The 24,589-nt window shown below is 41.8% G+C and overlaps 1 protein-coding gene across 1 annotated transcript in view; it reads left to right on the forward strand.

The window, feature by feature from the left end:
* The window catches only part of lrmda (leucine rich melanocyte differentiation associated), a 248,587-nt gene that overhangs the window by 202,887 nt on the left and 21,111 nt on the right, over positions 1-24,589 (forward strand). Inside the window, exon 6 of the mRNA XM_072437196.1 lies at positions 9,870-9,954. Within this exon, the coding sequence (XP_072293297.1) occupies positions 9,870-9,954 (85 nt within the window). The remainder of the gene's footprint in view (positions 1-9,869; positions 9,955-24,589) is intronic.

The following is a 24,589-nucleotide window of genomic DNA, read 5'->3' on the forward strand; positions in this document are numbered from 1 at the left end:
AGATTCAATCTTCCTTGTATCTATAATGGTATACTGAACCCCTGGATAGGTAGAGGACCAGGACCAGGACATTTAGATGCTAATCAGGTACTCAGGGTGGTTGAGCCAGGGTCTCACAAAGACAAAGAGGATTCTAATAGCCCATTAAGATTCTGAATAGGCTAGCTTGGTAGATACAAGGGGGGAGTTTCTGTTGAAACAAACAACTCTTTCTACTTCAGGAAGGCTCCTCCCAATGGGCGGGTCTTACCACAGAACAGTATTAATATCGGAGTTCTCGATCTAAATTCTTTTATTGACAATGACTCTTGGATGAGAGTCGAAACGTCTATTTTTTCTAACTGAGTCCAGATGACTACAACTGAAGCTTTTTCTACTATGGAACACGCCTGGACGAATGAGGGATTACACCGACATTATTCATATACATTATTCTGAGAGTTTGCAGAATAATAGTACATACTTGCAATGTAATGTGGTAGCTCCACTCAGAGTGGTTTGGAATATTGGTGGTACGCACTTTTGTTGATTTTATCTTATTTTCCAAAAATGTTCTTCTTTGACCGAAGGACCTTGTCTTTCATACGTCTCCACATAACCCTGTTTCACACTCGCCAACTTCCAGAGGCTGTTCTCCCATCGCGCCCAGAAAGTATTCCATTGTGAGTGTTTTGTTTGCCTGCTGCGGCCCTGTCTGAGTAAATGGAGTAGGCAGAGTGTAATTAGAGCTCCGTGCCATAAAGATGACATGGTGTAATGATACAGCTTACAGGCCCGAAGAGGCTTGCGCTAGCACCCGCCGGATCTGCGTCGTTTGCCCTGACTTATGATAGGTGAGGGAGATGACAGTGTTATCATAGGGGCGTGCGGATGTGGAAGGGAGAGGATGTTGGCTCGAAGGTTGTCAGGGCATTTCTTACTCCTGTTTGCTCTGGTGGAATGAAATGCAGCTTTTAATTCACTAGTTTTGTCAAATTGATTTGCCTTGAGAACATTTTTTGGAGTAAATTGGACAGACTTATATGCATATAGTCAGCCGGTGGATAGAGTTATAAAAATAATGTACAAATGTCAGCCTCTCTTCTGCCTCTCCACCCCATTGTTTAAGCCTATTGCACTCTATAATATACTTGCGTTTGTTGATGTGAATGTGGAGGGATTGGAATGTCTATTGTCTGTTTGATGTGTCTTTGTGCCCATTGCTTGTCCAACATGAATTTGTCCAGTAGGAGACAATAAGGCTAATCCAACAAACAAATATACATGTAAAAAAAATCAAATTTCAACTATTGTGTAGACATGGTTTCTTTATAACAGTGAAGGAGTTACCTCTATGTAACTGCTGCTGCCCATATCCAACCAGGAAGTAAAATTATACATTTCACCTCAAATTGTCAAACCAGAAAAAACATTTTAAGATTAGAAAACTATTATATATTATAATGTTGACTGTGTTTAATGCAATGAGTAGTTTATTCTGTCACTTTAAATGTGAGTACCACAGAGAGAAATGAGGTACTGATGACCAGTATTAGACCAGTGTTCTTTAGCATTGTTCTTATAATTACCTTCATGACCAGCCAATGCTCACTGCTTACATACAGTACATTACACTTTGGCTGCATTTTGAAGTCGTCTTAAATGTTTCACAGCTCTACGTCTGCATATTTGCCTTTAAGATGCGAGCTGTGCATCTGTCTGCATCTTCCCCCAGAAAAACATCAAGAGATCTCATTATCCCGACACATCATTCCCCTCTCTTCCTCTGTTCTCTCCGCATGCCTCCAGTCAAAGTTACTTTTCTATCTGCCTGTGATCTGTCTCCCGGAAGCCAAAGTAAAGCCAATCGTCACCGTGGTAGCGTCTTGGAGTCAAACGTACTTCACTCTCTTAAGCATTGCTAAGTAACCTTCAGCCGTGACTCGTGTGAAGAGCTAATTTCCTTTAAGTTCACGTGTCACTTTTGGTGGCGCTCTCTTCAAATGTCTCAGGGCGTCTAATTGCATAGGAAACACAGGAGACAAGCCGCTGTGACAGGCCCGCTCCACAACTCTTCAATTATTTAACATGCTACAGTGAGGAAAACAGGCCTGACGTGAGCCACAGCCCATAATCGCAGCAGAAAGACTCAGGATATGTCACTGTGAAGCCTTATCGGGATGTTTGAGAGAGATGAAAATATTCAGTTTTACAGATTAAATAAGGTAAAAAGTATGACAAAAATAAGCACACTGGGATCAAAACAGTCATAACTTTATTTTCACTTGTTTGAAAGAATTCATAAATGTAAAACACAAGTCATCGGTCAAAAGTTCTGATACGTGCAATAGTGTAAAGAAACTTTTACGGTTTAAAGGATTATGAGATTAAACAGTGCATTATTTTCAGGTTATAGTCAGAAGGCTCTTTGGAGAAGTGTGTCTGCTGATATACAATAGTGTGTACAATACTACAATACTACAATACTGAGTCCAGGAGTACATAGCCTAATGCAAAATACTTGCATTGAGGTGTGAATGAGGTGATATACAATAGAATAATGTTCCACCTTAAATAATGATAACATGTTCCTGTGTTAAACTAAAAGCATAATGACTCTTGGATGGTATCTGCCTGGCAGTGTGTGCAAATGGAAAGGTCACAGCTGAATGGGAATAGCCCAGGGCTAATTGTAAGCGTACCTGTAGTACATGTGCTCTCCAGTCTGAATCCCTCATTACACTTATCCCAGCAGACGTCACACAAAGGTCGGGTGACTTTGAAAAAGTCCAGCTCAAAACAAACACGGCCTTATTACCATCAGAGCAGTGCTACGGATGATTAACATCCAGCAGCTCTCAACCTTTGCTCTGTGCGGCGCAGCGGCCATGTTTGCTCTGTGTGCTGCCCCGAGCCAAAGGCTCTCGTGATCACTGATCATATGATACATTTGGCACCACTGCTGCCCAATGGAGAAGTGCTGGTGAATCATTAAACAGAGGCTCAGTGGGCCCGCTGTGCTGCACTGGTCACCAGTACTTCCACTGCTCCACCATTACTAAAGAAAACAGTATTAATGTGTTTCCTACGCACAACTATTGTTTAAACACTAATGCTTCGTGCGCCCTCAGAGCGCCATTATCAGGGTCAGAGTGTAAAGAACAGAAGAGCGTCTCCTGGTACTGATGCACCGAGCACAGTATGTTAGCACACTGTTCACTTGTCTTCTTGTATTTTGTGTTTGATAACTTTGTTTAAAAATGCACAAGAGTCAAATGCACATATTCAATATTTATCTGAGTTCAGGGAGTGTTTTAAACCATTTCATCACTGCCCTAACATGCTGTAAGTCGCTGCAAGCTATGCTTACTTTTGTTTTCTCTTAAAGTGTTGTATTGTTTGTAACCCTGAACTTCACAAGTGTTAGACACCTCTGATAAAATATTCCATCAGTGAAGAACTAAACGTGTCACGCCGGCATTAAATGTTGACTCAAATAAGTTCACAAGTTGTGTCTCCTCTGATCTGCCGCGTGATCACAAAGAGGCAGCAGTTTGTAAAGACAAGAGCAGAAAAAGTTCCTAGCACAGACACAAAGAATAGTTTGATACAGACCCAAAGAGAAAACATATCAAAAGACATTTTTATACATGTCTTTTGTGCGCACAAAAAGCAGAAATGGTGTCAAGAGAAAACAAAACAGAAGCCTTGTTTCTTCTAACAATTGCTTTAAGCTACAAAGCCTCCTCCTCTGTGCCAGCCCCTCCTCCTGCTCTCCTCTGCTCTCTGAGGGGGACAGGCCCTCAGTGCGCCCGATGGTCCGGCTAACCCAGCGCTTAGAAACAACATTCCTGTGCCCTCAGTAGCACAGGCCTCTGGCTCAGCTCTTTGATGTGGCTGTCAGGACACATTTATTTCCTTTTAGCACTTTGTCTGCTTGTGCAGATGTAGAGGAGATAAGCCGCTGCTGTGTCCACTGCCGCGCTCTCATTAGATTGTATTAGATTGTATGGTCAGTCTTAAGGAGGCGGCGAGGTGAGGCAGGAACCAGCTGTGTAAGACCTTTGGACACTTTCACTACAAAATACAAGAGACTCACAGGAGTTTAGCACATTTTCAACTCCTCTAGCCCTTGTAATCTGTTAGGGAGTTTTACTCCAGTTCCTCACATTTACTGTAATTGGGCCATAATTTCTACTGTATTAGTGACATTTACATACTTCAAACCTTAGCCTAAAGGTTAGTTGGGGCGGCACACATGCCAGGCTGAATGTGCAGCCGGCCGCAGTGCTTGGGGTTTGAGTCCAGACTCCGACAGTTTGCTGCATGTCCTCCGTTCTCTCTCATCTGGGCTGTTCTGTCTACTAAAGGTAGACTCCATCTACCTTTTAAACAGGCCTCTGTATTTAGGAGGCTCCTGGGGGCATAATTCACACAGGTTGTAGGTGTGTCGGGGACACAGGGGTGTGTGAAAGTTAGTGCATGTGTATATTGGTTTGTAATGGAGGGCAGATCAAATAGGGCTTCGTTTCTGTAAGATACACCTCCATCAAAAACCTCATAGAAAAGTATGAAGGAACTTTACAAATCACACATTTCACCGCTTCTGAAGAGGAAAAACAACAATCTTTGACTTGTTCAAGACTGTAATACCGCTGTGATTTTGCTTTTTCATATAATTTAAAATTCTTGGGAGTTATTTTTACTTGAGTATTTTCGGACAAAAAGTGGATTAACAGATTTAAGCAAAACAAAAGTGACAAAGTAAGGTAAAATGGCAGTAAATAAGTAGTTTTTTTCCTAACAGGTCACAAGGGCTTGGGTTTTCTATTGTGACAAATCCAAATTAAAATATAGTAAACCAACATTATCAGAAAATACAAACAGTGAAAGCAGTGAACACATTCTTTCTGTAATAGTGAAGCTGTTTGCAGAGAGCTGAACGATTTTTCCCTTTGCTGCAGTTGATTCAATAAAGTAAAACAAATATAACAACAGTTTGAATTCACTTCCTCATATGACCTCCACGTTCACACAAACAATCCCACCTTGTTTAACTCCCTCCTTTAACTGCAGAGGATCAATAGAACGCTCGGTAGTTTCAAATAATGAATATCTACATCATATTAAATGCACCTGGAGTACTTTGGGAGAAACTTTTCTGAAGTTTACCAGATTATGTCAACAGCACTATGCCTGGTTCTCTCTTCCACTCTTCTGCTGTGGTGGTGGTGTACTCTCTCTCACTCTTTCCCTGTCCCTTCTCTCTCTTCTCTCCTCTCTCTCTCTCTGGTGGTTGGAAGTCATAATCATCATTGCCTGTGGGTCTATCAGCCTTTATTCGCAAAACAGCGCGGACAGACAGCAGTGGGGTGATGTATTATCCAGTCGGGGGATCATCTTTCATCATGACATCCAACAGAGCTTCTTCATCTTCTCCTTCTTCGTCTCCCCGCATGCCCACACCCACAACTCTGGCTTTTCTTACTCATTTCTCTAACCACTTTTGTTGTTGTTGTTGTTGTTGTTGTTGTTGTTAGTGCGGTATTTCCTGTAAAGATGTGTGTGGAATTATCATAAACTGTGTCCATAGCTCACGACGCACACACGGACATGATGATGGCAGAGCTCAACATATGCCCCGGGCCAGGCAAATTAAAACACTGCTCAGACTAATGTGGACAGACGAGAGAGAAAGAAAGAGAGGGAAAGGAGGGCCAAAGGGAGGATGGCAGATAGATGACACAGCAGCACCTCCCCCTGGACAGTGTAGGAACTGTCACGCAGACGGTTTGTTCAGATTGTGTTGGGAGGGAATGTAGAACTATGTGAAAGTAGTGGTGCTATAGAGGGATTTTGAAAATGATCGGCTCAGATTTCGAGTTAAATTTAGTTTTGTTGTGCATGTGGAATTGTATGGTAGATTTAAAATTTGTGGACTAGTATAATTATAAAAAAATGTATAAAAAAAAAAAATCGAATCCACATGAACCAGCTTTTGAGTGACATACGTATTTTTATTATTTTATGTTTTTATTTTGCATTCAACTCGATTAAAGCTCAGTGAGATTAAATAGGCACAACAATACCACGCTGCATTTTCACATACTCTGCTATTATTTATGTGTTTATCTTTGTACGGCCGTATTATCACTCGATACAGTCATTTATATTGACACAAAACTCCCATAAATGTTACAGTTTGCTTTACCCTCTGGATATATTTCTATTCAAAATAAGAACATTTTTTGATTGTGTAGTAAAAATACAATTGTTAAAAAAATAATAGTAAGTAATTTCCTTTTAATGTGTTCTCTGATCCAATATTTAACTGTATAAATTATTACATTATTTGAAGAGTTGCAATAGGATTCATGATAACACTTTTAATAGCCTCAATTAAACATGAACAAAGACTCAATTCATAATGAACAAATAGTTTATTTAATTAGGATTTAGTCTTGGTAAGTACTTAATAAATACTCCTAACCCCTTGATTAAGTCGTCACTAAGACTGAATCATAATAAAGTATTTGTTCATTATGGATAAGGTCTTTGTTCAGTTATTATAGAGTTGTACCAGATGTACTGTTTATAGTCTTCTTTAAATCCACATGATGTATTGTTTGGTATAGAACCCATACAAACGTAGACACAGTCGAATTTGCCAATTTCCCAGCACACTACATCATAAATCACGTAAGTGTCCTGCCCGTGCCTTTCCACCGTGTGCGGGTAGTTCTTCTGGCTCCTGGCTTTGGACGAGCCGTCTGATAGATGCCGTGTGTTCTGGCGCTCCTCCTCTGGAAGTGACCGCACAAATGTTGAATAGACGTCTCCTTTTGATCATCTGCTTTGACACCGAGGAGCTCAAGTGTGCAGGACAACTAACTGGGAGGTACAGGGATTCTTCTGGGGGACACATTTGACTGGCATCCCATTGCGTTCCTTGACTATTAGGGCGGACCTGTCCCCAGCTCTCCCCTGCGTTACTTCTCCCCTCTTCTCCTCCTGTCTGTGGGTGGTGCTGTTCTTAACGGGGCAACAGGGAAGATTAATTGTTGTCAAGCTGCGGGGTTTGGTTTTGTAGAGTAAAAAAAAGAGGCTGTGATCGTTCAAGCAGGCGGAGAGAGGAGGTAAGCAGGCCGGGCTCACACTTCCTGTCATTAAGGCCCAGTCAGATGTGTTCTTCCATTGACAGACTATTGGCACAATAGATCAACTGCAGTCCTGGTCCAGTGGTGCAACGCTAAGCCAGGAACGCTGGAAAGAAATGAATAAAGGCGGTTGTGGTTACTCTTTTCAATTAAAGTTAGAGTATATGGTTATTGTTGTCGCCTTTGGAAAAAATGTTATCTGAAATTTGACCCATTATTGAATACTGCTGGGATTTTCAGTATTTTCAGTATTTTCAGAGAATTTACAGATAATTTACAGATAATTTACAGATATTTTACAGATAATTTACAGATAATTTACAGATATTTTACAGATAATTTACAGATAATTTACAGAGAATTAAAAAAACTAATCTATGAATTGTAACAGAAGAGTATTTTCTCCTCCTTTGTTACTCCTTGTACCTGAAAGTCAGTTTCATTCATGTTTCATTAGACTTCAATTTTTTTTTTACTGGCATTTAGTATAAAACTGTGACATACATACGTTATTACATTGTGTTCATTGTAAACCACAATATTGATCTAAAACGGCTCCCAAGTAGAAAAGGGTCAATTGACTTCCTGTTCAAAAATGCAGACCTGATAAGCCCCACCTCTTCAGAGTGACATTTTGTCATTGTAAGCAGCAGATTTTTTTAAATGGCTACAGGGCATTTTTCTAACCCTATATAAGTAAGAAGAGGGGTGTGGGTGGGAATAGGGGGTAAGCGAAAACAGGGATTTTCTGAGCACTCAACCCTCAAATGCAGGACAAAGGATTAGTCAAACATGCAGGAATCAATAAAACTTCAACTTTGAGTAAGTACACAGGTATAATATTTCCCCTTTAATATTCTTATTCTGAAGCCATACAGCGTGTACACATTTGCATCTGCGTCCGTTTGTCCTGAACACTTTTGAGCAGGTGAAAAACTACCTTCTTCTCAAACAACATTTCTGTTCCTGAATATTTCTTCACCAAACGCATGGTCCAGAGGCGAGCGCAGTAAGCTCTCACAACGCGCTTATTTAGCCATTTTTCTCCCAGTGTAATATGAGACACATGCTGTCCAGCCTTAATGCCTTTCAGAGATGCTATCAGGGAGCACATTATGTGATCGTTTTCAATTCACAGCACTCTCTTTGCCCATGAAGAATATGGTTCCATTTAACAGCGCAGGCCTCGCCATTTCTCAAGGTTATGCATGGCCATGTAGAGGAACAACAATAAAAGCAGGAAAAATGCAGCTTGTGACCACAGCTAATATATATTTGTCATTGGCGTCCCCGGCGATGATTAAAGGCCCGGTGGATTCCTTCCAGGAGGAAAAGGAAAGTATTTGTGCAAAGGCATCAGATAGGGCTGTGTCATGATAAAGTGCCTGGTCCAGCCGCTAAAAGGCTCGCAGAAGGAAGAGGATGTTTTGGACCTTGAGAGCGCGAGCACAGGAACAACAATGCAACAAACTCTTGACCTGTTTGGGAATGTCTGCTCCGGCTCGCATTTGTCACCACTCAGCTGTTTATCAGAGCTCTAAATTGTAGATGGCATTTATTTGGCATGTTGACCCCACGGCGAGGTTCTACATTGTGTGTGAGTGACGGCTAGCCTTTGGTTGACCAGTGCGGAGGGTCACGGCCGGGTGGGGGTTAGGACCTCTGCTGTGCCACCGTGCCGTTGAGCCAGAGCATCAAAGCCGAGCTGGAGGTCCAAACCATGTGAGGAGTGATAAATCCTCACCTGCCACCCACAAACGATTCCCTAAAACTGGTGAACCAAAAACAGAGTTCACAGGAGTCAGGGAAGTTTGGGAATAGCTATCCAGACCAGAAAATGCCTCTTAAGTTTGGTTGTTTTGGGCTGTAGTTGGTAATATCCGTCACATGGGGTTGTCACAAAATCAATACTCAGGAACCAGTCAATACTAAAACTAGCATCAAAACTAGATACTCATGCAAATGTACTGATACTGAGAAAAAATACACTTAGGACATATTTGAACCTTTCCTGAAAAGTTTTTGACACCACTCTATCTACTGTATATATCATATGTTATAAGACTACATGGTAATATATGACTATAGTTTCATGAAAAGGTCATTACTGGCATATTGAAAATTAAATTAATGTGGTGTCAAATCACCACAATATACAACTGTCGTTTTCTGTAGTGGCAGATACACATGACAAATGGCACCATTATCAAGGGAAGAGTGCTGTGAATATTTTTTCTAACTACTAGTATAATAAATCATACATATTATTAAGTGCTGCATTTAAAGTTAATTTAACAAATCTGGCTCTTGTGTTCCGGGTTAATCTTGTATGTGGCTATACGTATGATTTTTATTCATGTTTATGTAAATGTGTATAATTGTTGCCATGGCCAGAGAGCTGCAAACAGATTTATGATAAACGAAGATGTTGATTGATTGATTGATTGATTGATTGATTGATTGATTTCTTGCATTAGTAACAATTCAGTAATATTGTGTCAAAAAGTGTAATACTGTTGTGAATCGTGGTTATGTTTCCAATAGAAAACCATTATATGCAGTACATTGAAATTGTGTGTATTACCTTATATTTGATTATTATAGTCTCATTTTGGCTTTATTTATGTATTTTTACCCAAAAACTTTTGTGTGATTATAAATGACCATGTTAAGCAAATGTGGGCACATAAAATGAGATCATTGCTCTGAATGTCTTTTGTTCCTGTCTGGCAGCTGCCGAGTGAAGCCATCCAGGACAGGAACCCTCTGCCGTACACGCCTCTGCCTCGGGGATCCAGGGATGCCAAGAACCATACAGGTGAGGAACTTATGGATTCAGAAGCCTTCTGACTCACATTTGATCAACAGAAAAGACATTGATTTGACCGGCTGTTAAACTGGTGTGTTATTAGGGAAGGTGAAGCACATAAAAAATATGGGATTGGTTAGTGTGGATAGAACCTTAGGACATCATTGAGAATACACCTTTGGGACATTATAAACATTTCAGTGTGTATTTGTGTAGTAATGTTTTTTCTGTTTGCTTGTGTCAGGTGATTAGAGTTGTCAGTGCTGCTAAATGACCGGGACGATGACCCTGTTGCCGCTGTTATAATTTACTGACTAAAAACAGTGAAAGGTTAAGTCGGGCTTTCCTCAATAAGCTCCTCTTTGTGTTGTTTCCTTCATAACAACTGTTCCAGACACATCCATCTTTGCTCCTGTCTCTGCTGATGCTAACACATGGAACACAGACCTCTGCTGGAGGCACTATATGAACCTGTGCTGAGATTATGATTACTATTTGTATTATTTTATTTATTATTCTGAGTATCATTGTGTTATTATAAAAACAGTAGTAGTTGTTGTTGTTGTTGTTGTTGTTGTTGTTGTTGTTGTAGTTGTTCTAGTTGTTGTAGTAGTTGCTGTAGTTGTAATAGTAGTTGTAGTTGTTGTAATAGTTCTTGTTGAAGTTGTAGTAGTAGTAGTAGTAGTAGTTTGTTGTTCTTGTTGTTGTTCTAGTTGTAGCAGTTGCCATTGTAGTAGTAGTAGTAGTAGTAGTAGTAGTAGTAGTAGTAGTAGTAGTAGTAGTAGTAGTAGTAGTAGTAGTAGTAGTAGTAGTAGTAGTAGTAGTAGTAGTTAGTAGTAGTAGTAGTAGTAGTAGTAGTAGTTGTTGCAGTTGTTATAGTTCTTGTAGTTGTTGTAGTAGATACTGTCGTTTAGGTGTTATAGTTTTTTTTTTTTTTTTAGTTGTCACATTGCTGCTGCTGCTTGACCAAGGACATAACTGCCTTTTACTGTTACTCTAAACTGCTGCCAACTGTCACTGTACAAGTTCAGGATGATCTTGCCCAAGGACACAACATCAGCATACAATAGTATGTTTATGTTACTGGGCCACTGCCAAAAACCACCGGTGCAAGTTACTATGAGTTGTTTTCTATTTGCGCACAACAATACAAGGCCCGAGCGAGCCGCGAGCATAATATCAAAGGATGTGTGAGAACGGACACGTGGACAGGAAGAGCATACTTTGTCAAACTGGGTGCATTTAAGGGTGAGGGGAGACACATGAAACACCCTCGCCCCCTGTTGGAGATGTGTGCGTCCGCCTCTTTCCCCATTTGTTATTTTTATGATGCAGAGCTGGAGCCTGAGATAACAGAGCTCTCATCTTCGCCCTTCCACTCCTCTCCATGTCCTGAAACCCAGTGTTTTATGTTCTTCAAATCTACACTTGTGATCCACTGAGGGGGAGAATAAAGATGGTGGCAAGAGCGCAGCTAAAACAAAGAACATTTTTCTCACGCTGATTCCAAACAAAGTGCTTCTGGGTGGAATTTAGGATATGAACAAGTGCAGTGGAACAATATGGTACACGGCGTGTTATTGTTCAATGGAGCAGCTTTTTCATGGTGAACTATAGGCAATTTACTCTGCGTTTGGTGTCAACAGTGAGGGAAAGAAAGCTAAGACTCCTTATACAATCACTACTGTTCTGTGTGTTTTTCAGAGTTCCAGATCTTGCATTTCTGGCTTAAATGTTTGGGATCGTTGACTGTATATTGTAGCCAAATGTCTGACTGAGAGACTTCACCTAAAATATCATATATGCAGATTTTTACACTTTTTTAATTCAAAACTATGGCTCCAAAACTTAATTATAGAAACAGGTATTTCCAGAACTGATTCTCTGCTAAGCCCTGTATGAGACAAAAAATGTTTCAAAAAAATGCAAGAAAGTGTTGTGTATGGACAGTGTGCAGGTGAACACAGACATTTTCTGACCACTCAAGCCTCAAATGCAGGACATTCATGAATAAGATAAGATAAGATATTCCTTTATTGTCCCACATGGGGAAATTTCATTGGTGCAACGCAGGTAGATACAGAGGTAGATACAGAAGAACAGATCACTTATAGGAAGTCTGAAAAACACTTTCAGTAGAAGATCTCCTATAAATAAATAAAAACTCTCATAGACAAATAAATAAATACATAAATACCATTGCATGTGATCACGACAGTAATTGCACATGAATATGTGTCACGACAGCACATAGATTGCACATGAATTTCACAGTAATTGCACATGAATTGCACATGAATTCCAACAGCAATTGCACATATGACAGAATTGCACATCAGTATTAGGTTAGGTCAGTATTGCGAGTGTTCAGTACTAACAGTTTTTGTTATAAAGTCTGACAGCAGCAGGAAGGAAAGACCTACGGAACCTTTCCTTCACACATCGAGGGTGGATCAGTCTCTCACTGAAGCTGCTCTCCAGAGCGGAGAGAGTGTCCTGCAGGGGGTGACACTCATGGTCCAGCATAGATGTGAATCTAGCCAGGACCCTCCTGTCCCCCACCTCCTGCACCGAGTCCAGAGCACAGCCCAGGACGGAGCTGGACTTCTTGATGACTCTGTCCAGCCTCTTCCTCTCCCTCTCTGTGATGCTGCTGCTCCAGCAGGCCACACCATACAGGAGGGCTGATGCCACCACAGAGTCGTAGAAGGTCTTCAGGAGTGGCCCTGTCACTCCAAAAGACCTGAGTCTCCTCAGGAGGTAGAGCCGACTCTGGCTCTTCCTGTACAGTGCGTCTGTGTTATGAGTCCAGTCCAGTTTGTGGTTCAGATGAACACCCAGGTACTTGTATGAGTCCACTCTCTCAATGTCCCGTCCCTGGATGTTCACTGGTGAGGGGGCAGTGGGGTGGCGTCTGCGGAAATCCACCACCATCTCCTTGGTCTTCCCCGCGTTGATGAGGAGGTGGTTCCGCTGACACCAGTCCACAAAGTCCTGCGCCAGTCCTCTGTACTCCCCGTCATCGTCGTCCCTGATGAGTCCGATGATGGCAGAGTCGTCAGAAAACTTCTGCAGGACACAGCTGTCCGTGTCATGTCTGAAGTCTGCAGTGTAAAGGGTGAAGAGAAAGGGCGCGAGGACAGTGCCCTGGGGCGCCCCCACACTGCAGGTCCGAGTGTCAGACACACAGTTCCGGGCTCTCACAAACTGGGGTCGGTCTGTGAGGTAGTCCAGGATCCACTCTGCCAGGTCATACTCCACACCAGCCGTCTCCAGCTTGTCCCTCAGGAGCAGCGGCTGGATGGTGTTGAAGGCGCTGGAAAGATCGAAGAACAGAATCCTCACAGAGCTGCCAGGCTTTTCCAGGTGAGAGAGAGAGCGGTGCAGCAGGGAGATGACGGCGTCCTCCACTCCGATGCCAGACCGATATGCAAACTGCAGCGGGTCCATGGCTGAGCTCACGGTGGAGCGGAGGTGGTCCAGGACTAGCGGCTCCAGTGTCTTCATCAGGTGGGACTTGAGAGCCACTGGCCTAAAGCTGTTGAGGTCTTTGGGGCGCGGTGTCTTAGGCACAGGTACCAGACAGGAGGTCTTCCAGACCTGTGGTACCACCCTCAGCTTCAGGCTCATGTTGAAGACATGCTCCATAACTCCACACAGTTCATCTGCGCAGGACTTAAGGAGCCTGGGGCTGATGCCATCAGGTCCTGCTGCCTTCCTCACTTTAATCCTCTTCAGCTCACTCCTCACCTGTGCTGCTGTGACAGTCAGTGGTTGGCAGGGGGACCGTGTGCTGGGGGGATGGGTGAGTCCAGGCGAAGTGGGGAGCTGATGGTCCGGGGCAGATAAGCGAAGAGGAACAGATGCAGGGCATTGTCCAGCTGTGGAAGAGGGAGCATGCAGCTGTGCAGGGGGAGGGGCGGGTGACCGATCAAACCTCAAGAAGTGAGCTTTTAAATCATTCACCCACTGTAGATCCCCCTCTGTCTGGGCAGGGGGGATTTTGAAGCCCGAGATGGTTTTCAGGCTCCTCCACACTCCCTGAATGTTCTTCTGCTGCAGCTGCTCCTCCATCCTCCTCCTGTAGCCGGCCTCAGCCTGCCTGATCTTCCTCCTCAGCTCCTTCTGCACAGTCCTCAGCTCCTCCTTGTTCCCTGACCTGAAGGCTCTCTTCTTCTCCTTCAGCAGAGCCTTCAGTTCACGGTTAATCCATGGCTTGTTGTTTGGAAAACACCGCACCGTCCGGGAGGGAACAATGTTCTCAAAACAGAAGTTGATGTAGTCCGTGATGCACTCTGTGATGGTGTTGATGTCCTCCCCATGTGGGTCATAAAGCTCAGTCCAGACAGTGGTGCTGAAGCAGTCCCTCAGAGCCTCCTCGCTCTCAGCAGACCACATCCTCACCTCACGGGACACCACAGGCTGCCTGCGCACGATGGGTTCATACACAGGCCTCAGATGTACATGGTTGTGGTCCGAGCTGCCCAGGGGAGGGAGGGGGGAAGAGGAATAAGCCTCCTTGGTGTTGGCAAAAAACAAGTCCAATGTTCTATTCTCTCTGGAGGGGCAGGTAACATACTGGGTGTATGTTGGTAGAACAGAAGAGGGAGAAGCGTGGTTAAAGTCACCAGAGATGAGGAAGAGAGCCTGTGGATGCTGTGTTTGCAGCCTACAAGTGCAGGAGAGCAGTGCTTCACAAGCATTTTCAGCATTGGCAGACGGGGCCACATAGACTGCGATCAAAATCACAAGTGAGAACTCCCGGGGCAGATAATATGGCCTCATGCCAATAGCCAATAGTTCAATATCCCTGTTACATAGCTGCTCCCTCACTGTGCAGTGTTCAGGTTTGGACCAGCTCGTGTTCACATACACCGCCAGACCTCCACCTCTTTTCTTCCCGCATTCTCTCGTTCTGTCCGCCCGCAGCAGATGAAAATTGTCCAAAACCTACAATAGAGTCTGGCATTTCTGCTGTTAACCAGGTCTCTGTGAGAATCAATGGAGCTCAACAGGCCCACTCACTCCAAAACCCACTGTTGTTCCAAGAGTACATTTTCCATTAATTTTCCCTATAGACTTTTAAAAATTCTAATATTAAGAGTTTAATGACTCGATTGAGGTGTGAGTGATAATTCATGTTGATAACAAAGTTGTTTTTAGGCCAAAAAACATAAATATTACTTAACATAGCTGATTAGCCCAAACCAAGCGTTCAAACTATTTCTTTTTTTAATTTAGAAAACCTTTGAATGACCTATATGAATAGAAAAATGTCACAGCTAAGTGGTGACATTGTTGAGATCCATACATAATATGGTTAAAAGCTCATGATGGATGTCAATTTAGCATAAATGTCTTTAAGATATAAATTTTCTGCTCTTTATAATAGTAAAACAGTAAAATACCCTAACCCTGCTATTTTGATTGCTCAACTGAAATTATATTGCAATCTGTAAACATGAAAACTTATTTGAAACATTGGTCTCTTCTCCAAGAAGCGCCTCCCTGTATCACTCTTACAGCACACACGTCTCCTCCTGTGTCACCTGTGCAGTCGCCCTAAACCCGCCATGTCAGAGGTAATTACAGCCACCAGAAGCTTCCAGGGGAGGGCCTGCCCTGTCAGGTCACTGTCCAGACAGAGAACTGCGGCCAAGGACACCACTGTAGGACAAGCACCTATCAGAGACAGACAATAAAGTACACCCATTCAACTCTGATGGACCACAGATAGACACAAGTTAAGAAAAGAAAGGAGCAAGATAACAGGAGGCGGAGGTAAAGGGACGTTTGTAAGAGAACTGTAGTGGAGTGGTCTGACACTAGTGGACTGTGCAAAGGCCTGGGGAGCATCAGACTGTCACCTCTGCATGTGGGACGTGTACTCCACCTACAGTAGTGTCTTTATGAACACTGGCCTTCAGCACACATTTTACCCTCCACACTCTCACTTCAGCCCTTTCTCACTGCTGAGCACAACACTGGGTTATTTATTACCACTGTCACTGTTCTACTGATGCCTCTGAAGAGCGACTTCTTATAGATCTAATTATACCTTTGCACGTGCAGCTATGATTGATATGTTCTGGTGCATGCAGAGGATGTTAATGAAAAGTTGATTCCGTGTGTATAAGAGTAAAGAGTCCATCCACAGATGCAGTGAGCGGGCCATCCCTCAGTGCTGACAGCGCTAAATGAAAGAGATGTTTTTGTACTCTCCTGCAGTGTGCCGGAGACGTGCCTACAGTACCAGCCCAGGGCTTTTCATCTTGTATTTCTGGGCCTGCTTCCAGCTACTTTGAATGTACGTATGTAACTTAAATGTGCACAACTGTTAGTAGACTCCCAGAGGAAGGCAGGTTTCAAAGCCCAGAAAAAAGCGCTCCTTCCTGATGACACCCAGGGGGCGCCGCACATTTGTTTGCCAGTTTACTTTCATTACTTGTCGGCTGATCCGCATTGCGACTCAGCGCTGCAGCCAAAATGGAGCAGTGGGAACACATCCAAAGTAAGAGTAAACTGTTTTACAGTCGCTGCACAACAAATAAACAAACATCTGGAAGGGTTCAGAGCAGCCCATTAGAAGGGCTCTGGGCTCTGCCAAAAAAGGGTAAATGATGAGGAATGGGCTGTCGAGAGGCTGCTGGAGACAGGAGAGGCCAGATGACAGAGCTGTGGGTGCTAAGCACTGGCTTTTAGAGCTCAGCTGGTCTCACAGACAGCTCCACCTGCTGCCTCCTTCGCTCCCTCACACCCTCCTGCAGCAGACATCTGCACCAGCATGAGTAATGGACCTCTACAGGACTGTGGGCTCAAACTTAGCTCTGTCATTATGAAGCTGTAACTGATGACTTCATGTTCATCACACTACGCTCCTATTAACCTCAGAGTGAGTGTGACAGCCTCCACAAAGTTCTCATATATCCCCCATACTGTTTAATGTACAGGCTAATAGCAACTGTGTCATCATCACTGTATAAAGTGTCCCATGGTCACACAGCACAAAACTAAAACTTCTGTTTTGGTCAAGAAGTTCACTACAATATGAGACTCTGACTCTCACCTCCCTACATACACATATGTATGTATATTCCCTGCTTCATACACATATGTGTGTACATTCCCTGCTACATACACATATGCGTGTACATTCCCTGCTTCATACACATATGTGTGTATATTCCCTGCTTCATACACATATGTGTGTATATTCCCTGCTTCATACACATATGTGTGTATATTCCTTGCTTCATACACATATGTGTGTATATTCCCTGCCTCATACACATATGTGTGTATATTCCCTGCTTCATACACATATGTGTGTACATTCCCTGCTACATACACATATGTGTGTACATTCCCTGCTACATACACATATGTGTGTACATTCCCTGCTTCATACACATATGTGTGTATCTTCCCTGCTACATAGTAGAAAAAGCTTCAGTTGTAGTCATTTGGACTCAGTTTGAAAAAAATAGACGTTTCGACTCTCATCCAAGAGTCATTGTCAATAAAAGAATTTAGATTGAGAACTCCGATATTAATACTGTTCTGTGGTAAGACCCGCCCATTGGGAGGAACCTTCCTGAAGTAGAAAGAGTTGTTTGTTTCAATGGGCGGGTCTTACCACAGAACAGTATTAATATCGGAGTTCTCGATCTAAATTCTTTTATTGACAATGACTCTTGGATGAGAGTAGAAACGTCTATTTTTTTCAAACTGAGTCCAGATGACTACAACTGAAGCTTTTTCTACTATGGAACACGCCTGGACGAATGAGGGATTACACGGACATATTCCCTGCTACATACACATATGTGTGTATGTAACTTACATACACATATGTGTGTATCTTCCCTGCTACATATGTCTATGTAGCAGTGAATATACATATTTAATATATTCATACGCATATGTATGTATGTGTATGTATATTCCCTGTTCATACACATATGTGTGTACATTCCCTGCTACATACACATATGCGTGTACATTCCCTGCTTCATACACATATGTGTGTATATTCCCTGCTTCATACACATGTGTGTATATTCCCTGCTACATACACATATGTGTGTATATTCCCTGCTTCATGCACATATGTGTGTATCTTCCCTGCTACATACACTTATGTGTGTATATTCCCTGCTACATACACATAATATGTATATATATATATTCCCTGCTTCATACACATATGTGTGTATATTCCCTGCTTCATACACATATGTGTGTATATTCCCTGCTTCATACACATATGTGTGTATATTCCCTGCTTCATACACATGTGTGATGTGTGTATATTCCCTGCTTCATACATATATATGTGTATATTCCCTGCTTCATACACATATGTGTGTATATTCCCTGCTACATACACATATGTGTGTATCTTCCCTGCTTCATACACATTTGTGATGTGTGTATATTCCCTGCTTCATACACATATGTATGTATCTTCCCTGCTACATACAGATATGTGTGTATCTTCCCTGCTACATACACATATGTGTGTATATTCCCTGCTTCATACACATATGTGTGTTTATTCCCTGCTTCATACACATATGTATGTATCTTCCCTGCTACATACACATATGTGTGTATCTTCCCTGCTACATACACATATGTGTGTATGTAACCTACATACACATATGTGTGTATCTTCCCTGCTACATATGTCTATGTAGCAGTGAATATACATATTTAATATATTCATACACATATGTATGTATGTGTATGTATATTCCCTGCTACATACACATATGTGTGTATATTCCCTGCTACATACACATAATATGTATATATATTCCCTGCTACATACACATATGTGTGTATATTCCCTGCTTCATACACATATGTATGTATCTTCCCTGCTACATACAGATATGTGTGTATCTTCCCTGCTACATACACATATGTGTGTATTCCCTGGTTCATACACATATGTGTGTATATTCCCTGCTTCATACACATGTGTGTATCTTCCCTGCTACATACACATATGTGTGTATATTCCCTACTTCATACACATATGTGTGTATATTCCCTGCTACATACACATATGTCTGTATATTCCCTGCCTCATACACATATATGTGTATATTCCCTGCCTCATACACATATGTGTGTACATTCCCTGCTACATACACATATGTGTGTATTCCCTGGTTCATACACATATGTGTGTATATTCCCTGCTTCATACACATGTGTGTATCTTCCCTGCTACATACACATATGTGTGTATATTCCCTACTTCATACACATATGTGTGTATATTCCCTGCTACATACACATATGTCTGTATATTCCCTGCCTCATACACATATATGTGTATATTCCCTGCCTCATACACATATGTGTGTACATTCCCTGCTACATACACATATGTATGTATCTTCCCTGCTACATACAGATATGTGTGTATCTTCCCTGCTACATACACATATGTGTGTATGTAACCTACATACACATATGTGTGTATCTTCCCTGCTACATATGTCTATGTAGCAGTGAATATACATATTTAATATATTCATACACATATGTATGTATGTGTATGTATATTCCCTGCTACATACACATATGTGTGTATATTCCCTGCTACATACACATAATATGTATATATATTCCCTGCTACATACACATATGTGTGTATATTCCCTGCTTCATACACATATGTATGTATCTTCCCTGCTACATACAGATATGTGTGTATCTTCCCTGCTACATACACATATGTGTGTATTCCCTGGTTCATACACATATGTGTGTATATTCCCTGCTTCATACACATGTGTGTATCTTCCCTGCTACATACACATATGTGTGTATATTCCCTACTTCATACACATATGTGTGTATATTCCCTGCTACATACACATATGTCTGTATATTCCCTGCCTCATACACATATATGTGTATATTCCCTGCCTCATACACATATGTGTGTACATTCCCTGCTTCATACACATATGTGTGTACATTCCCTGCTTCATACACATATGTGTGTACATTCCCTGCTTCATACACATATGTGTGTACATTCCCATGCATCCACTGTTTTAATGCTCGTGTATTTGATGCTCTTCTACCATCACAGAGCTCACAGCACATTTGTATCACATGTCCTGCTGGACAGTGCTCCTTTATCCGATGGAGCATATGTTTCTGTGCTTGTTCCTTACTTGTCCTGCTCATCCCTCACGCCTGTTTGATGTCACTCTATACGTCTGCTGAAAGGGCCCATCCAGCAGGCGATAATCCTCCGGGCGGTGTATGGAAACATCTGAAGGCCGTGAGGATAGACAGAGGAGCTTTGACGTTGAGCATTGGACATGTACGTGCTCTGCGCTGCTTTTCACTCACTCAGTAATGACTTTAGCAGCGTGATGTGTCCCCTGATAAACATCATTCTGAACTCAAAACTGGCCCTGGCCTCTGTTCAGCTCAAATCAGTGCTCTCTCCTTCTTTGGACCAGATGACTCGTCGCAGAGCTGGTCTTTGTAAAACTTTGAAATAAAACAAATTCCTGACATGTGCCAAAAGGATGAAGAAATATTACTATGGGAGATGATTTACACAATCCCCCCAGTGTGCTGACTGATCTAGCACTCAAGTTCAATGAGGTGCACTGACAAAAGACAGAAGTTTAGGGGCGGTCTTAAGCTCTGTGAAAATGTTTTCCAGTGAAACCACATCATGCTCTCGTTCTTCCAGACGCTATGCCAGGGTTGACTTGAGAAGCTGTCTTGAGATGAGTTCTTAACAGGTCAGCCTGTAATTGCCATCTCTGATATTCAGCAATCTTCTAAATCTACAAACAGCTATCCAAACCAGGAGGAATTGGCTGTTTGTCAAACTAGTTTTCCACAGTACTGATCATGGCTGATACGACCGTTAGCTAAATCCTCAGATGTTTTGTTTGTGAAACAGAATCAAATGTACAGGTCAGTCAAAAGCCCTTTATAATACACTGACATTTAAGCATTAATCTGTGTTATTATGATCCCTCATAGAGTTGTATTTTGTTTTTGTTCATTTACGCAGTTTTGAGTAGTCCATATTTATCTTCCTAGCTCCCAAAACACCTGCCCCCCACTGGTATGTCATCTTGTTGTGATTCATGTATTTCTTTCATGCTTTTAAAAGTCCATACACATACAACAGACTGAAAAAAGCCCTTTTAAACTCATCACTGTTAATGATTAGGATGCGAGGAACGTGTGAGGAATACATTTGGACCCCTGCAAAGAGTTTAAAAACAAATTAGTTCAGCTTTCCACAATTTTAAGACTTCTCACATCCACAAAAAATAAAAAAAACCTCTCATTACAGATTTGACTCTGAGTATTTTGGAACGACAGCTTTCTTATCTAATGTCTTGCTCATCAACTGTTCATTTCTTTCAAATAAGAGAACAGAAAAAGACAAACTTGCTTTCAAACCCAGTTCCCACTCATCCCGGTTGCATATTCCACCACCACCATCATATATATACGCCTCGTGTGTGAGGACAGGCTCTATTTCCTTTATCGCGGTCTGATGATGTGGTATTATTTGTGAGCAGAGTGGATTGGCCCAACAACATGAATATCCCTTAGAGAGGCCGTATGGAGATGGATGAGTGGAGAGCGGACTCAGCAGAGCGGGTCTGCGATCCTTCACGACACCTCCGCCCTGATGATAGCTCCTCTCTCCGGCCCCTGGATTCACCCCAGTGCTTCCTTTAAAACTGCATCGCACTTGTGGAAAAGCCTTCTATAACTTCTTTGACTCCCCAATAGCCCGATATTAATCCCGAACAATATTTTTGTCCCATGGAAGCATACAGATATTATAAAATATTATACAGTAGATCAAATCTATTTACTCATTAAATACAAACGTTGATTTTTCGGTCAATGTCTGATTATGCATAATATGACATCTTTTTGACCACCTGTTTCACTGTTTATACTGTTTTTGGGTGAATTGTAGTTTTAAGCTACTAAATGCATGAATGTGATTGGAGTGTGTGCTTCAGGTGAGCTTTGTCTGTGTTCTGCCACTTTTAATACACACTCTTAATGTAAAATCATGAAAAAGGGCTGTTTCCTCAAATGTCTTGCTTTTGTATGCATATGACAACAACAAAAAAAGAAGCATTTTTTCCTAGCTCTGAGTATCTGGTATATTCAGTTTATTGTTAGCGTTTTATGCATTTATTTCACATGTCTTTATGTAATGCATTTGGTTATATGCATTATACACTAGGGCTGTGCCACATCGTATATCAAAATAACAGTATAATAGTGCTAGATGATATGAATTTTGATGACCGTAATATCATTTGTAGGCACATGGCAGATGGTTTTTATCTCAGAGGTGAGAAAAGTCAGATAAAGAAAGCAGATAAAGGCTGCTTCTAAAACTGACTCTGGAGGCTCTGCAGATGCTAAAAACACTCATAATGGCAGAGACAGGGTTTTGGAGTGGTAGTTGAACCCACAACTAGGTGATAACTAAAGAAATGTGAGAACCTGTCTAATGTATAAATATTATTTTATTCTATTTATAGACCATTCTCAATCTTTGTCAATGATTCCATAACTTGCACGTAAGTGATGTTCGCGAGTGACAAAAACTACAGTGTCCGATCAGCTGATACAGGTCACTTTTTCTCCTGAAACTCATCTTGTCTGCCCCTGTGAAGTGACGACAAAAAAAAGAGAGAGTTGCAGCACTAGGCTAGCTGTGATGCTAACTCACCAGAAGTCTCTAAAACGAACATTAAAAGTGTGGACAGAGGTGGAGAAGTTGAAAAAACCTCCCTTGGATGTATCAGAGGAAAACCTGTGTCATTTGGAGCTTTGTCCAAACAGATGAGGTCGTCAGACACAGGAAGAACAGAAGAGAAGGGCCTAATTTACATGATGAGTGCCATCTTTTATGTTTGATGTTAGCTTTGGTTGTAAGTTTAAAAGTTGATTGTGTCTGTTTGGTGTTCAGGTAAAAATATCACTATATGCCTCGCTGTTGCTATTGTTTTTTTTTTTTTACGTTTCTCTCTTCTGAAAAGAATAGAACATTTTAGCACTGTTTCCAGAGTCTCCTCTGCTCCTTTCCATGGGCCGCTGGGCTCTGTGTTTGTGGAAGTGCCGTACCAGTGTTTCAGTTCTCAGAGTGATCATGTCTCATTGTGATTTATAAACACATTTTGCACCAGGCCTCATCAGGCATATGCACGCCAATCTGTTTTTCACTGTAAATTACGTTCCGTTTTCCTTTGCAGATTTGACGATAACTTGCAGACCCCAGTTCAACTTCGAAGCACAGTTATAATGTCCAACGTCAAGAGTGGTTTGTACAAGATATTAGTTTACTAATGACGTATTTAGATGTGACAGAGTAAGCCAAACACCAGTTTTGGACTGGTAATTAAAACCTCATGTGGTGAAAAGGTTAAGTCTTCTGTCTGCAAGTTGTTTTTCTACTTGGATGAAGTGGGTTCCAGGTCCATTACTTATTTTGGATAATCAGTCTAAAGTGTTGTCCTAGGCTTTTGTGCAATTTTAAGCCATCATTACTTTAGTATCAGTTACCAGTATTTTTATCTTTATCATGTCTGACACAAGTTTGACTGGAGTCTGCATTGTGCTTGTCGAATCTGCAAAGGAAACTGGCATGTCAGTTACAGGGAAGAACATCTTGGCGTGCATGTACCTGTTATGGCCTGATGGTGGCGCAAAATGTGTTTACAAAGCACAATGTGACATGAATACTCCGAGAACTGAAACACCGTGTTTAAATGCTGCTACTGGGCTCTAGTTCTGTCTTTCTTTGGTGCACACTTTGCAATTCAGATGCAAGTCCATTTGAAGCCTCCCCACACTACCAGCCTGAAGCAGCTGCAGCGGTGTTCAACTACAGATGACAACCGGGCTAAAGTTGATTTATTATTTGCTGTAACTGGGAAATGATTGTGCACTGTTAGTTTAGTAAATCCAGCGACCTGTTTTATGCTTAACTATTCTATTTAGTTTTGATCAGGAACAGACATCACCTAAATCAGCTTGTTCTAACATTTTCGAGACATATACTGCATCATATATCAAGATCATTCCCAGCCCTATGATGCAAATATTATATTTTCACTAGTGTCATGTATCGATAAACAGGAAACAGCTGCTGACGTGCTCTAGCTTAGATTTGCAAAGCAGGTCAGCTGAGCATAAGTTCCCATCACTACAAACACGCTATTAGTTATCACAAGATCAAGCATTAGTTTGGTGAGATTTTTTTTTTAAATGTCTTGTTTAAACTTGCTATTTGGCGACTTGTTTTCACCTGATTGTGCATTTTCTTGTCCAATGTGGTGCTTAGCACCTCCCTTCCTTAACTAAAACCGGGAGCCGAAAAGTGCCAGACCACTTCTGAAGTTTGTACCTCCCGGGGTCCATTAGAATCACTTAAAGGGCCCTGCACACTTATGGACATCTCCAAATTGAACCAATGGAAACATGGCTATTGAAATAGAATCAGTCTGGCTGGCCATGGATCGATGTGAGATAAAACAATGAAAGCGTTATTGTAACGTTACATGTAAATACTTTTCATGCATTCATTTTCTACTCATTCTTCTCGTTAGGG

This window comes from Eucyclogobius newberryi, unplaced genomic scaffold (genome assembly GCF_026437365.1).
Source record: "Eucyclogobius newberryi isolate DKJ021-1_F unplaced genomic scaffold, fEucNew1.0.hap1 SCAF_8, whole genome shotgun sequence".
NCBI classification, from domain to species: domain Eukaryota; kingdom Metazoa; phylum Chordata; class Actinopteri; order Gobiiformes; family Gobiidae; genus Eucyclogobius; species Eucyclogobius newberryi.